This window comes from Aulostomus chinensis, chromosome 5, assembly GCF_037954235.1.
Source record: "Aulostomus chinensis isolate RoL2024-O1b breed Wild chromosome 5, RoL_Achi_v1.0, whole genome shotgun sequence".
Taxonomy (NCBI): Eukaryota; Metazoa; Chordata; class Actinopteri; order Syngnathiformes; family Aulostomidae; genus Aulostomus; species Aulostomus chinensis.
The window spans coordinates 8,143,281-8,156,620 of record NC_141324.1 but is presented as its reverse complement, the minus strand read 5'-3'; the positions used below and the strand labels follow the sequence as shown (position 1 = coordinate 8,156,620).

The window sequence follows — 13,340 nt, the reverse complement described above, 5'->3', positions numbered from 1 at the left end:
ACGTCTTACAGTCATGACTTAATTCTTGTAATATTGCAACTTTAGGGTTAGCCATGAAATTATGATTTTACTCTTGTTACATTTTGCAACTTTATTATCATAAAATTATGGCTTTTATCTCACAAATTATTACTTTATTGTCATTAATTAATGACTTCATTCTCCAAATCTCAGATTTTTTTCTCAGTTTGCCCCAAATACTCTGTCACAGTATCAGTGTAAAATTGATTTGTCTAATTAATCTATTTATTGAGTGTAATTAATAGGGACAATGCAAGTAATGGTGGCACCACTTCCTCGTACCCCATAGTACCAGCCTTTAAAAACAAGTAGCAGAACACTTTTATGAAAAACTCTGTAAAACATTACAGCAATAAAAAATAAATAAATAAAAAAACCCAAAAAGTGTATTTGTGCATTCAGAACTCACAAATAGTGAGTGGAGCTCCCGAAGATGCTTTCCCCCTCCTGCATCACTTCTTTGTGACTCCAGAATACAGAAAGTGCTAATGGAGACTGACAGCTAACAACAGCAAAATGTCAAAAATAATCATTTTTGTCCAGCTTTATTTATGCTCTGTAATTAACAAAGACTTTGATTTTAGCTAAAAACAAAGTATGACACTTCCTTTTCTTCCCTTGTGCATGTTAGCGCTGAGTGTGACCGGCTGTCGTGTTCGTTTTAACCAGCTCACTCATGCTTGTCCCAGTTTATTATGGTAGCACCAAACAGGAGATGTTGATGCTGAGGATTATGGAGCGCACAGCTGGATAGAAGGTGTAGATTCTACTCCATGGTTCTGGAGTGACATGTGGCTTGCTCTGTCTGCACCCTGGCACCACAGAGTTGCAAGAGGGACAAAAATACAATTTTGGGGTGAAGCATTTAATATCCTGAGTGAATTTTTCTGTTGGTTGAGGGTCCTACATTTGGGAGGACAGGATGGTCAACTTGCCAAGGCCCTGGTGATCTTACTAGTGTCCTGCATGCTGAAAAACCTGCTGAGAAGATTTGGTGCCTGATTTTGTTGATACTTTTTGAGGAGTTTCAGGATGTGACAGTCAGGATCAGTGCATGCACATACAGCTGTGCTGCTCCAATTGAAATAGGTGTCTAATTAGTTTGGACCCATTTATGTTGCTTTGTATTATTTCTGATTTCTTTTTGATATGTTTGCCAAATATTCTAATTCAGATTCAAACACTTCATCTGAGAATGTAAATAGACATGTATGTAAATTGGGTAACAGATAAATACAAATACTCCCATTTCACAAAAAACTGCCTTGAAATTCTCATTCAGGTACACACACACACACACACACACGCACACACACACACGCGCGCGCACACACACACACACACACACACACACACACACACACACACACACACAGACTGGTTCCCCATGGTGAAAGCCATTCCTCCATCTGTGGTGGCATATATGCTATGATTTGCCCTTTAAATGTACAGTGGTGAGTTAAGCCTCCAGTGGCCTTTTCCAAGCTTGTTTCCTTTGGCTAAAAATATGATGCGAAGTGTACAACACGAACGTCAGCGCAATAAAGCCCCATCAGCCAACAAGCAGCCACACACACATTCCCTCTCATACATCAGCCGGTTATGATAATCAAAAGTGGGATTTGCATAGTCAAAAGCTAAAAAGCTCAGTTTTGTCCTGAATAATGTATTGTGGAGGAAGGAAGATGCACTGAAAAGTTTATGGTGCCATAGGAAAAGTCTAATAATGATGAATAATGAATGTCCTATTAGGAAATGTGTGAGTGGGAGGAAGTGTGTGCGTGTGTGTGTGTGTGTGTGTGTGTGTGTGTGTGTGTGTTCCCTCCAGAGACAGACAGATCAAATGAGAACAGTGCAACGTGTACACACCCAACCACTGACATTGATCAAACTTCAGTACTGAATCAATGGCGGATCAATGCTGAACAATTAACTGGATGTATTGAAAGCTCACAGCCCCACCCCCACCCCACCCCCACCCCTGATACTTACTCTGAGAATGTTTGATTTAGAGTTCAGACAGATTTTTAACTTGATGCAGTACAAAAGCCTGTCTTGTGAAGTCAAAAAGTGCTCCTGAGAGGCTGATGTGTCTGTGCTGCTGTTTTTTCTCTCCCGTTCTGTGTGTGTGTGTGTGTGTGTGTGTGCGCGCGCGCTCTGATTATAGAGGAGAGCAGGGAAATTGAGACTCTGCACACCTTTATAAAACATCATCTGCAAGTGGCTCTAAACATGATAAATGGTTGCTATGTGCTCTTATAATGGATTCTTTTTAGCATAGCTGCAGTTATGTTCCCATATTGCGTGTTTTTGATTGAAATTGCAGTGCAAATCTTTTACAGATGTATATAATTTAAAACACACCAGCAGGGAAAGGTTTTGATTCGAAATTCTTTTCCAGATTTTATTGCCATCCTGTAGTTTGAGTTTTAATATTTTAAATAATGTTTCAGTCAACAAAATTTAACCCATTGGTCCTCCTCAATTCCAGTTTACTCCAAAGATTTGGGATGACTTGAAAACTTCCAGTTACACTGTAGCAACCAGATGAGACAGTAGCATCTCCATAGCAACGGCTCTGCCTTTCTGCTGCATGGATAAGAACAGCAACAGTGAGTTACTTGCTACAGATGTAGTTCTGGCTCTAGAGATGGGAAGCTAGGAAGTACAAATTTAGATTTTTCAGGTGCAGTACTTTTACTTTGTTATTTATTTTTCAAACAACTTTTCACTGTTATTCCCTACATTTTTTTACTGCTCACATTTGCCAGCACACAACAAACAGGCTTGTTACTTTAGTTATGATACACAACAGAGAAAAACATGATGTCGATGGTGTACTGATGAATGCAGAAGTTAGTCCCTGCTTGCTGAAAGGTGTAAACGAAGAAGGAAGAGAAGCAGCATGAAGCAGACACCACCATAATCAGGTGCTTAAAAGAAGAACAAGCTGGGGACCCCTGGCTGTACGAAGAGTGTGTTGAAGAGTTTTCCCAAATCAATCAAGTTCAAAAAAGTAGCTCTACTTTACTGTTTATATGAGTATTTGTACTTCTATATGAGCAATACTTTTGTGGAGTTGCCATCTATGTCAGTGGTAAAATCAGAAATATTAAAAAAACGAAATGTGGAGCTCTGTTGATTCAGTGGAGAACTGAGAATTACAAATTTGTGACAGGAGATTTCCCCTCTTTCGTCTCTTTCTGCTGTCAGTTGCCTCATGACACACCGATGAGCAAGACAGCGCTTCCCGAGGGGAACAACTGATGATAACTCTGTGCTTCTTAGCGACGCTGAGAAAAACATCCACCATCTCACACTGATGTTCTTAAACCAGCCTCTGGCAACCTAATGATTTGTGTCGCAGGCGATGCTGAATGGTGCAGAGATTGACCAGTTAACCCTGCTGCAACTTTCCATGCACCGGATTCATCCTCCGTCTATGATCCAGGTCCAGTCCTATGTTAGCAAAGGAAGCCGCCAAGCTTTGGGAACAACGGAATCACCAAAACGTGCACATGGAACCTGCTAGTCTGACAGCAGATATCCTCAAAGTTTAGAGGGGCCTGTAATATTTTTCACTTTTCCAAAGCTAAAAACACAAGAGGAGAGGTGTCAGATGGATCAAACAGATCGCTGACAGGTGAATCCATCAAAGATAAACAAAAACGCCTCCATTTTTGCTTCAATGTTACCCCACGAACCTTCACTCAGGCGTCCTCTTCCTTTTTTTCTTGATGAGCATGAAACAAAGGAAAAGCAATGCTTGCAATTGGATAAAGCCCATTTTAGACTCTCAGAGCCCGATAACTCTTATAGAGAATCTGTAATATCTCACATAAAGATAACAATCAGGAGTCATGACAGGAGCACAGACAGAAGCCGATACAGCCCCCTGATGGAAACCCACACAGACATCAGGAGGACATGCCAACTCCACACAGAACACGCAGAAAGGACCTGGGACTCGAACCCGGGACCTTCCTGCTGTGAGGCAGTAGCATCTCAGGTCGACTCACCATGAGCCAGCCAATAGAGAAGTGATATTTGAATGATATCACGCTTTTTTAAAAAAGAAAAACAGCATTTATTAGCCATCTCATGAACAAGTGATACACCGCCCTCAATCCAGGGCTACGCACAGCTACAAGGACTTGGACGGCCTTGTGGGGCGAGTTGTTCCTGAATTTAAGAGAATTATGTACACAGTCTTGTAGCTTTCCCACTTTTCTGTATTCATGTGATCTTTTTGCAGTTAATCCAATATTTTATGCCCATGATTTATCTGCCCGCTGGTTGGCTTGGTTTCATGTGAAAAACTCCAAATGATGCTTGAGAAGGTACAAGAAGACTATTTTTTACAGACGGATCGTTATAAGTCATCAAACTTTGCATTCGACCTTCCTCCCTATGCTGGCTTTCCTGCTCAAACTGATGTCATATGATTTCCTGCTTTGCTCCAGTCATAATTACCACAAACGTCCACAGAGGTCATTTATGGCTGCTGTCATGTACAACCTTGGTCGTTATTCTTTGGAGGACACTTTTGATTTGGATATATGAAACGTATCACTCCATTTAATTTAATAGGATAATAAAATCAAAATGGAGGTTAACTTGTGATATTAGGAGACATGGTGGAGTGTCTAAAAAAATATTGATAATTCTAGGGAGGATCGTGTATAATGTGTCTTTACTCCCTCCCAAATACTTTTCTCTTAACTTAGTTATTACACCAAATGTGTGTGTAGGTGTGTGTTGTATCTTGCTCTCCTGAGGGCCAGATGGGGATGTGTTTGTTGCTCCAGATGGGAGCGAACGTGAAGATATCTGATGATGGTAGAGCTGATCACAGCAAGCCCCGAGAGTTGTTGACTTTAATTATTAGTCACTGTGTAGAGGTTGGCCTCAGCTTTCTGCTGTGTTCTATTAACACCCCACACTTCTGCTGGCTCTCTCTCAGCGGTTTCTTCTCTCTCCAGGTCAGGTGCCGCAGGCGCTTGAAAACACACACACACACACACACACACACACACACACACACACACACACACACACACACACACACACACGCACATTCTTGGTCACACCTTGGCTCCTTGTTCATTCTGAGCAACAACTGTGCCAAGTGGAGGTTAACCATGGCAGAAGGAGACTCAGAGTCATTATACCTCTGTCTTTAAACTCCCTTTGGCTTACATACCCACACATTTTCACCTGTTTTTCACATGTGCACACAGATGCACACACACACACAAGCACTCACAAGTACCCTCAAGAAAAATTATGCTATCTCAGTGGTACTGTAGGTAAGCTGGCCACAAGGCACAGTTTCATTTCAAACAGACTCTCTGAACTCATATGGGCCCTGTCCCAAATTAATTTTGCTGTTGAATTCCCAGATTGGACTCTTTCTTCACACATCCCTCAGAATTGGGGGGCATGCTTCAAATCGATTTGCGCCCCCGTCCCCTCTGTTCTGTTTGACACTCCATGGCTGATACGAAAGAGCTGGCTCAGTCCCAGCTCCCGGCGAAACTTCCACCCAGCCTTGTTGTGGAGTTGGCCTGGCCCGTGGGCCTCCCAGTTCTCCTGTAGATCTCTGGTTCTTTTGAAGTCACCACACGGGATGGATAGGTTCCTCTCCTTCAAGGGCTTGCAGAGGAGATCAGTGATATTCTTACCTGCTCTTGCAAACTCTCTCTGATGTGTTTGGGAACTTTGCCACAGTGCCTGCACTGCCACTCTGCACCTATTGGCATTTTACACAAGCTGCCAGTCGAATTTCTGCAGCCATCACACACACACACACACACACACACACACACACACACACACACACACACACACACACACACACACACACACACACACACACACAAAATTTGTGGGGGGAAATCTCCACATTCATTAGACTAATGTGCAGCTGTGGAAAAAACACATTTTCCTGGTGGTTTTTTTTCATGATTTATTATGCAGCAGGAATGTGAAATTGTGTATACGGGGTATTCGTTATTTAAGTGATTTAGAGGTTGGCAGAGACCACTTTTCCTTCTCGCCTCATGATTTATGGTTATTGCAAAAATGTGAAATTGAGTATATGAGTATAAGCATATTACCTTAGGATAATATAAGTAATTGAAGAGATTTAGGAGTCTGGGGAGGCCGGGTGTAACATGCAGGCACCAGAGACGAGGGAAATGGGAGCATATCGGACTGAAATCACTCTCCAAGCAGAGGTGACACGTCAATAAATTTGGCTTTTGTGGCCAGTGGCTTCATATTGTTTGGCTCTTGAAATATTTGATGGTATATCAGGGGATATGAAGGCAAGAGTTATGAGCTGTCGTATTATTAAAGTAGGTGTAAAATATCTGATGTGTTGTAACATTGTTTGGGTATTTTTGTACACTGGCAGGTGGTTGAAAGATGCTCTGAAGCCCCCCCCCCCCCCCCCCCCAGTAGCAATAAAATGTCCAAAGCCAATACATCTGCATTTTCTTTATTAACGTTAATCTTGGGGGTGCGGATGAGGGTTAGAGGTCATCTTTAAATGGATTTTGTTTCCTTGGGCTGGGCTCTTCTGCTCCAGAATGAGAGCAGGCAGGGCTTTCAATCAGCGCCGCCGCCGCCACTCACCGTGGTAATGATGGCCGGGGCCTCATTAAGAAGCTCGTTAAGTCCCCTCGTTAAGCTGCAGGGTTGTAAAGACTTTAATGGTTAATGGCTCTTCCTTCAGGGGAGAGAGAAGATCCGGGCTCTCCTGGTGGCCCCGACCAGCCGGTGTTTTGGCCAATTGGCCCCACTCGCTAGCCGCCGCAGCCGATGGATGAGAGCATGTCTCTGTGTAGGTTGATGTAGATACATTGATCACCTTCACAGGAGCTCTGACCTATTTAAATTGAGTGAAAAATATACAGAAGGTAAAGTAAAAGTTAAAAAGAAACACATGCTCTGGATTTTGTCAACCTGTATTCAAACATCACTTAGATAAATCAATAAAATGAGGGAGGAGTTATGCAGGGCGCAGCTCCTTGCTGGCTCTGGCCAAGAACATTTTTCTGTCGATGCGATGAGGGAGATGGGCTCATTTTTTCCTTCGGTAAGACTTGCAGCCATTTGAGATCACATGATTGTAAACGTGAGATTGCCCGTCAGTTCTTAGTACGACTTTTGAATGAAGTCAACGTCACCTGGCAGGAGAGCACCAGGGCTGGGCACAGACACACGCCCCTCATTTCACACACCTGTGTGCATCTAAGTTTTAACCCAGGTCAAACCACTTTAAAAGTCGAGCAGCTGGTGAGAGAACGGCGACCAAAGCTGTTCCCATCGCAGACAAAAGCCAGAAGTAAGAGGGGGTTAGCACATATTTGGTCAAACGGGCTTTAGTTAAATATTCCTAGTTTTACAAGCATTCAGTCAAACTTAAAATGTTCACGCTTTAATTATCCTGTTGCTCGTGAACACACCATCGGACAGACTATAGATATGCTGTATCTCACATAACCAGATCAGCTGGGCCATAGTCTACAATCAGACAGACACAGCTCCAAGTCCCCATCCAGCAAAACAGAAGAGGAACAAATGTCTGGAGAACAAAAGCTGCGGATACAAGCATGCAGATGACTGGAAAATATTGATGAGTTAGAGCTGAATTTGGATGGAAAAAAAGTGTGCAAACAAGCTGTTGTCATTACAAGACTTTACTGAGAAAGACGTGCTAGTGAGTTAAAATCTGTCTTTTGGCCATGAAGCACTCGGCTTTCCTTTTCACAGCAGGCATAAAACATCAAGATGTCCATAGAGGCTTTTCAAAGAACTCTTATTTTACCAAAGCTTCCATAACTTTCTAAGAGCTAACACACACACACACACACACACACACACACACACACACACACACACACACACACACATACACACACATACACACACACACACACACACACCTGCTTCACAGTGGATCATGAAGACTGACGGGAAAAAGCATAAGGAGAAAACTGCTTGCCAGGGTGGACTGACTTTAACACACTTTGATTAGTTTGTAGAGCAAACTTAAGACGCTGAGCTAGCACGAGCATGCCGGGGCTGTTTGTGGCCCAGCTGATTAAAGATCGCCCCCCTTGCTTACTTTACTGAGTGCATTGGTACAGAGAAAAGCCTTTTCAGTTTCCTAAGTGCTTGTGCTTTACACAACTTCCTCTCTGCTGGCTAGAGTGCTTTCAGATTTTCCAATTTGCATTGTCGTTTAAATAAAGGCATCTTTTGAAGGTGAAGTGCTGTTTAACTTTTTGACTTTGTGCCAAATTGTTCCTGCAGTTTTAAGCTTCAACTTACAGACAGTGCAAACTTATGATTGCTTCCTAAGCCATAAACAAGCTTGTCAACACCCGTACTTATCGTTTACCCCCTGGGAAGCTGGCGTATCCATCCTATTTCCCCCGGAGTAAAAAATGGCCATTCTCAAAGTAAATGAACATTTTGATTCACACTAGTCATTCTCATTTCTCTTGGTGAATATGCTCAAGTGTTGCCACGCAACAATGCATCCCTTCCCTAGATGATGCCTGCCCCTCTGTCCATCTGAAGTTGCACTTTTTTTGTTGTGAGAGGGGACAATGTAGCATTCTTTTTTTGGCCATAGTTACCATTCGATCCACGTAGGTATGGGATAATAAGATTGAATCTCTCTTCGGGGATGGAGGACGGTGTGGAGCGTTCCCTGATATTACCTCTCCCTGCATGAGAGGACACTGGTTGCTCAGCCATCCCACCAGGAGCTGATCCAATACAGCTCAACACGGGCTCCAGATCGATACAGCACGTCCCAGTGCCATGGAGCCCTGCGCTCTGCCTCATACACTCCGATTAGTCAGGGAATAATTGATTGGCCTACTGTTCATTATTACTTTGATTTGGTGCTTTCATTAAACAGTCAGGGCTCTGCATGTGCCTGGACTAGTAAGCTCTCGCCGTCCACAGCTGCTCAAAAAGTGAATCGAGGGCTTAAGAGTGAGCAAGAGAGCATGTGTTGTGGATATCATTGAGATTAAGGACATCCTGGTTCATACCTGCGGTGCTCCAGCCAAAGAGAGCCGCGGTGCAGGGGAGAGAAACGCCTTTGTGTGAAAGAGGGAAATATAACTGTGCATGTTTTTTGTTTCTATCTCTGTTAGAATTCATTATATCCTGGAGACATGCAGAAGATAATCTGCTTGTTTTGTCTTCCCTGCCTGACTTCATTTTTAACTGGTGTTTATTCTTGTCTTTCCTTCCCACCCCTCACGTTCCTGTCTGTCCTTACCTCTCGCAATCCACTTTCTCCATCCTCCCACTTCCTCCTCCCTGATATTTTTGCCCGCCTCCCTATTTTCTTTCTCCCCATTTTTTCTCCCTCCTCTTCCCATTTTCTCACCTAGCTCCACACTGACATGGACAGAAATGATGGACGCACTAAATACGTCCTGCGAGGTGAGGGGGCGGGCTCTGTCTTTGTGATTGATGAGAAGACAGGTAACATCCACGTCACCAAACCGCTGGACCGTGAAGAGAAGGACGAGTACCGTCTCATCGCCACGGCCACCGACAGGCAGACGGACCGCGCCCTAGAACCCTCGTCACAGTTCATAATTCGGGTGCAGGACATCAACGACAACCCACCCATCTTTGACGAAGGCCCCTACACCGCCACCGTGCCTGAGATGGCAAATATAGGTACTGGATGCTGGGTGGGCACATCTGACTCATTCTACTCAGGATAATAACCATCAACAGTGTAGATGTACATAAATGAACAACACAATTTGAAATATTTTGGTAAATTATTAAGATAATCATCACTACTTGTTTCACAGCATGTATTTCAAACATAGCGAAAAAACAATATTGTATGTAAAATATGTAATACACCAAATTTGAAAAAACAATTAAATCTGAACAAAACTTGCCTATTATTGAGAAAATGATCAAATTACTTTTGGGAAATGCTGTGTTATTCTTTTATTTTTTGTATTACATTACATTTATACATGCATTACTTGTTTTAATGTTTGGAATGTCACTTGTCCTGATTTGTCCCACAAACCCCCCCTCACCTTTGCCAGTTATTCGATAGAAAGATTATTTAATATGACAACCATATGAATAAAAAAGGCAAATATCCAGAGGTAAAACAAACTCAATAAATATTCTGGTAAATTATTGACAGACAAATTAACAGTTATTGATGTTATTTATTTATTTCATTTTTTCAGACCAACATTTACATCCTTGAGCTGTTTGAGGGAAAGACAACTTTGATAGAAGCCCACAAAAAAATCCATAAAAATCCCTGCCTCCCTCACTCATTCTGTCCGCTGGATGAGTTTTACATGATTCACCGTTTAGATTAAATCCTCACTTGTCTGATTCTGGCCCTTCATGCACGCCTTCAGTTCATCCTGTGACTGTTACATCTCGTCTCTTCAAGGCCCCCCACCCAGAAAACCATTTCCTTTGATTGGCCAGCTTCTGGAAGCATACAGAGAAGCAGCATCCCTGTAGCAACAAGATCCCTTTTTAAACGCATTCACGTCATTATCAGAAACATCCGGCATGATCACGTACACGCCAGACCAGAGGAGTCTCCGGACTTTTGCCGTCGTAGGAATCAAGCTGTGCATACAGCACAGTAACCTTCACAGGAAAGAAAGGAGTGATTTTCAGACACCACAAGACTCTTGGTCTCTGGTTGTTGTACACTTAAATAAAATGTCTGACAGTAAATATCAGAGTGATTTTGGGCACAGTGTGAGTCTTGCTTGCCGGCAGGTGGTCAGCCTGCTGGGAGGCTGCAGGCGTGTGACCAGCTGAGACTGTGAGGTAGGCACGTTCACTGGCTGGAAAAGTGACATCATGTAATAGAAATGCTACTGGAATACTATTCAGTTATATTTACACGTTACCTCAGATCACGTGTGGAGTAGAACAGGTCAAGATTTTTAGAGAGAAGCAGCAGTTGCGATGTGACGAATCACCCAGCAGCAGTGGGAAGCTCCTTTGACAGGAGGAGAGGCCAGAAATAAAAGAAAGTGTGTGACTATAAAACTAAAAGAAAAATGTGTTTTTAAATGAGTGAATTAAAGAAATGAATTGTAAATGTAGAATCAATACAGGAAAGGAAGGGCAGAGTAAATAAGAAAATCAATAATGTCTAAAAGGAGGAGATGATTAAAATCAGAGACAAAAAGAGAAGGAAAACAGTCTTATAAATTCATAAATTCTAAATTTGGAGTAAAACAGGCAAAAAAGTTGGCTTTAACCCATGCATAAATACATTCAAATAAAATACAATATTCCTTTATAATACATTTTTACTTTATGTGAAGGTTTTTCTAATTCTCATGTTTTAAATCCAAGTCATATGAAGGCTGTGAGGCATCAACATGTCACCTAATGTGATTTGAAAGTCGAAATGTGCAGTGATGGGACTTTTCCACTGAGACCCAATTTGTTGCCTCTTTTCTCTCAGTAATACCATAAATAAACAGCAACTGCATGGCAGTTGAACTGAAGCCTCAATCCAGAGAGGAGCAGACAGAGCTGTTGTTATTGCACTAGTTTGAGCGAGTAATCTACAAAGCTTAACATAAAGTAAAACTATTTAAAGTCTCAGCTCTGAAAAACATGCACTCGTTACGTATCTCTCTGGTTTACCCGTCTCATCTCTCATGTGTTCACTCTCCTGCCATACTCAGAACAAAGATAACGAAAGATGCAGAAACAGAAGTCGCCAACAGGACACAACTGTGTTATTTCTACCTCGGAGCGGACCGGATTGACTGAAGCAGCTTTTAATGGTAAAAGTGTCTCTTAAACTGAAGAAAATGGAAATACAGCAAAAATATAGGTGCTGAAAGCCCTCATTTGAGGGGTGCAACGCGAAACGTGACATGAACAAACATTTGGAAATCAACGGGGATGTTACTGTGTCAAAATAGTCTTCAATCAGAGGTTGGGACAGCACGGGTGACACAGCTTTTATTTCCTGGACAAAACACGACCACCTTCTAGGAGGCCGTTCACAATGCATTCCTATAAAAGGGGCGTCCTGTGTAGCTGTCATCAAAATGAATATGAAAGGAGGTTTTCTCTGGTGTGGACATAATACTGCAGTGACTGTGTGTATTATGATGTTCAGCTCTAGAAGAGTTTGTTTCTAACTGAACAGAAATTCTGAATCTTGCGTCCAAAACAAGGCCAAGTCCTGCTGATGTAAATTAATCTTGGATTTTGATTGAAATCGGCTCTTTTTTTTTTTTAATTTATTCACCGTGATTTAGTTGTAGCAAAAGCTGCCATCTGCGTGATGACATCACTGTGCCACATTTGAAAGTATTTTTAGACATCAGATTGCTAGAAATCTACTTTACAAGACCATCTGACATCAAGGCTTTCAAATCCCGAACTTTAACTGGTAAAGACATCACTTACTCACTGTTAGATGTTGTGAATTCATGGTGAGGTTTTTTTTTCTTTTTTCTTCTCTGTTTGACTTCCTGGTGAATCCAGAACACAGAAACAGCCTGAAACTTGTTGCTGGAGGCTTGTGGAGACTGACACCTCCTTGACACATAGAGATATTTGTTATCTGCAAATCTGTCAATACACTTGGAAATCCTTTCATTTTCTTCTCCTCCTTCCCTTTATTTTTAGTCCACTGTTTGCCTGGACTGTGTTGAGCAAACAGGCTACCAGTGAGCTTTGCTGCCTGTGCAGCATCTCTGAGTGTGAATCAAGGAATGTTTCTGTCACCTTCTGGCTACACAATCTGTGTCGCATACAAAATTGCAAATACCTGAGGGCTGATTATTAACAACAGCAAAACTATACAAAATGTCTGTTTACAAAGTCTCAAATGCATCATCTGATATAATCCAGCCATTTAGTTCGTGCACTTTAATTTGAGCTCAGAAACGACCAAACACAAAGCATTCAAGTTCTGCAGCATGTGGGTAAACAAGCGCGTGCGTTTGAACTCATTTCACGCATTCAGTTGTAATCCCGCCTCCCATCATTCACCATCCAGTGGTCGTTTGCGTTCATTTATCCAGCAGCAGAGCTCCACTGAGGAAATTTACGTGCTAATGCACATCACCTTTTTCAACTGAATCGATCAAAATGTCCAAACTTCTGCAAGCTTTTTATCAAATGAATCATCTCAGCTTGAATTTTTCCAACAATTTGAGTTTGTTTTCTGCGTGATGAAATGTTGGCAAAAAAAAGTATCTTTGGAATTGACATCATATGAAAAAAAAAATCATGCAGCTCTGGGTCAG

The 13,340-nt window shown here is 42.1% G+C and overlaps 1 protein-coding gene across 1 annotated transcript in view; it reads left to right on the top strand.

Moving 5' to 3' along the window:
* Positions 1-13,340, top strand: part of cdh24b (cadherin 24, type 2b) — a 188,260-nt gene that overhangs the window by 83,092 nt on the left and 91,828 nt on the right. Inside the window, 1 exon segment of the mRNA XM_086202863.1 lies at positions 9,444-9,738. Within this exon segment, the coding sequence (XP_086058989.1) occupies positions 9,444-9,738 (295 nt within the window).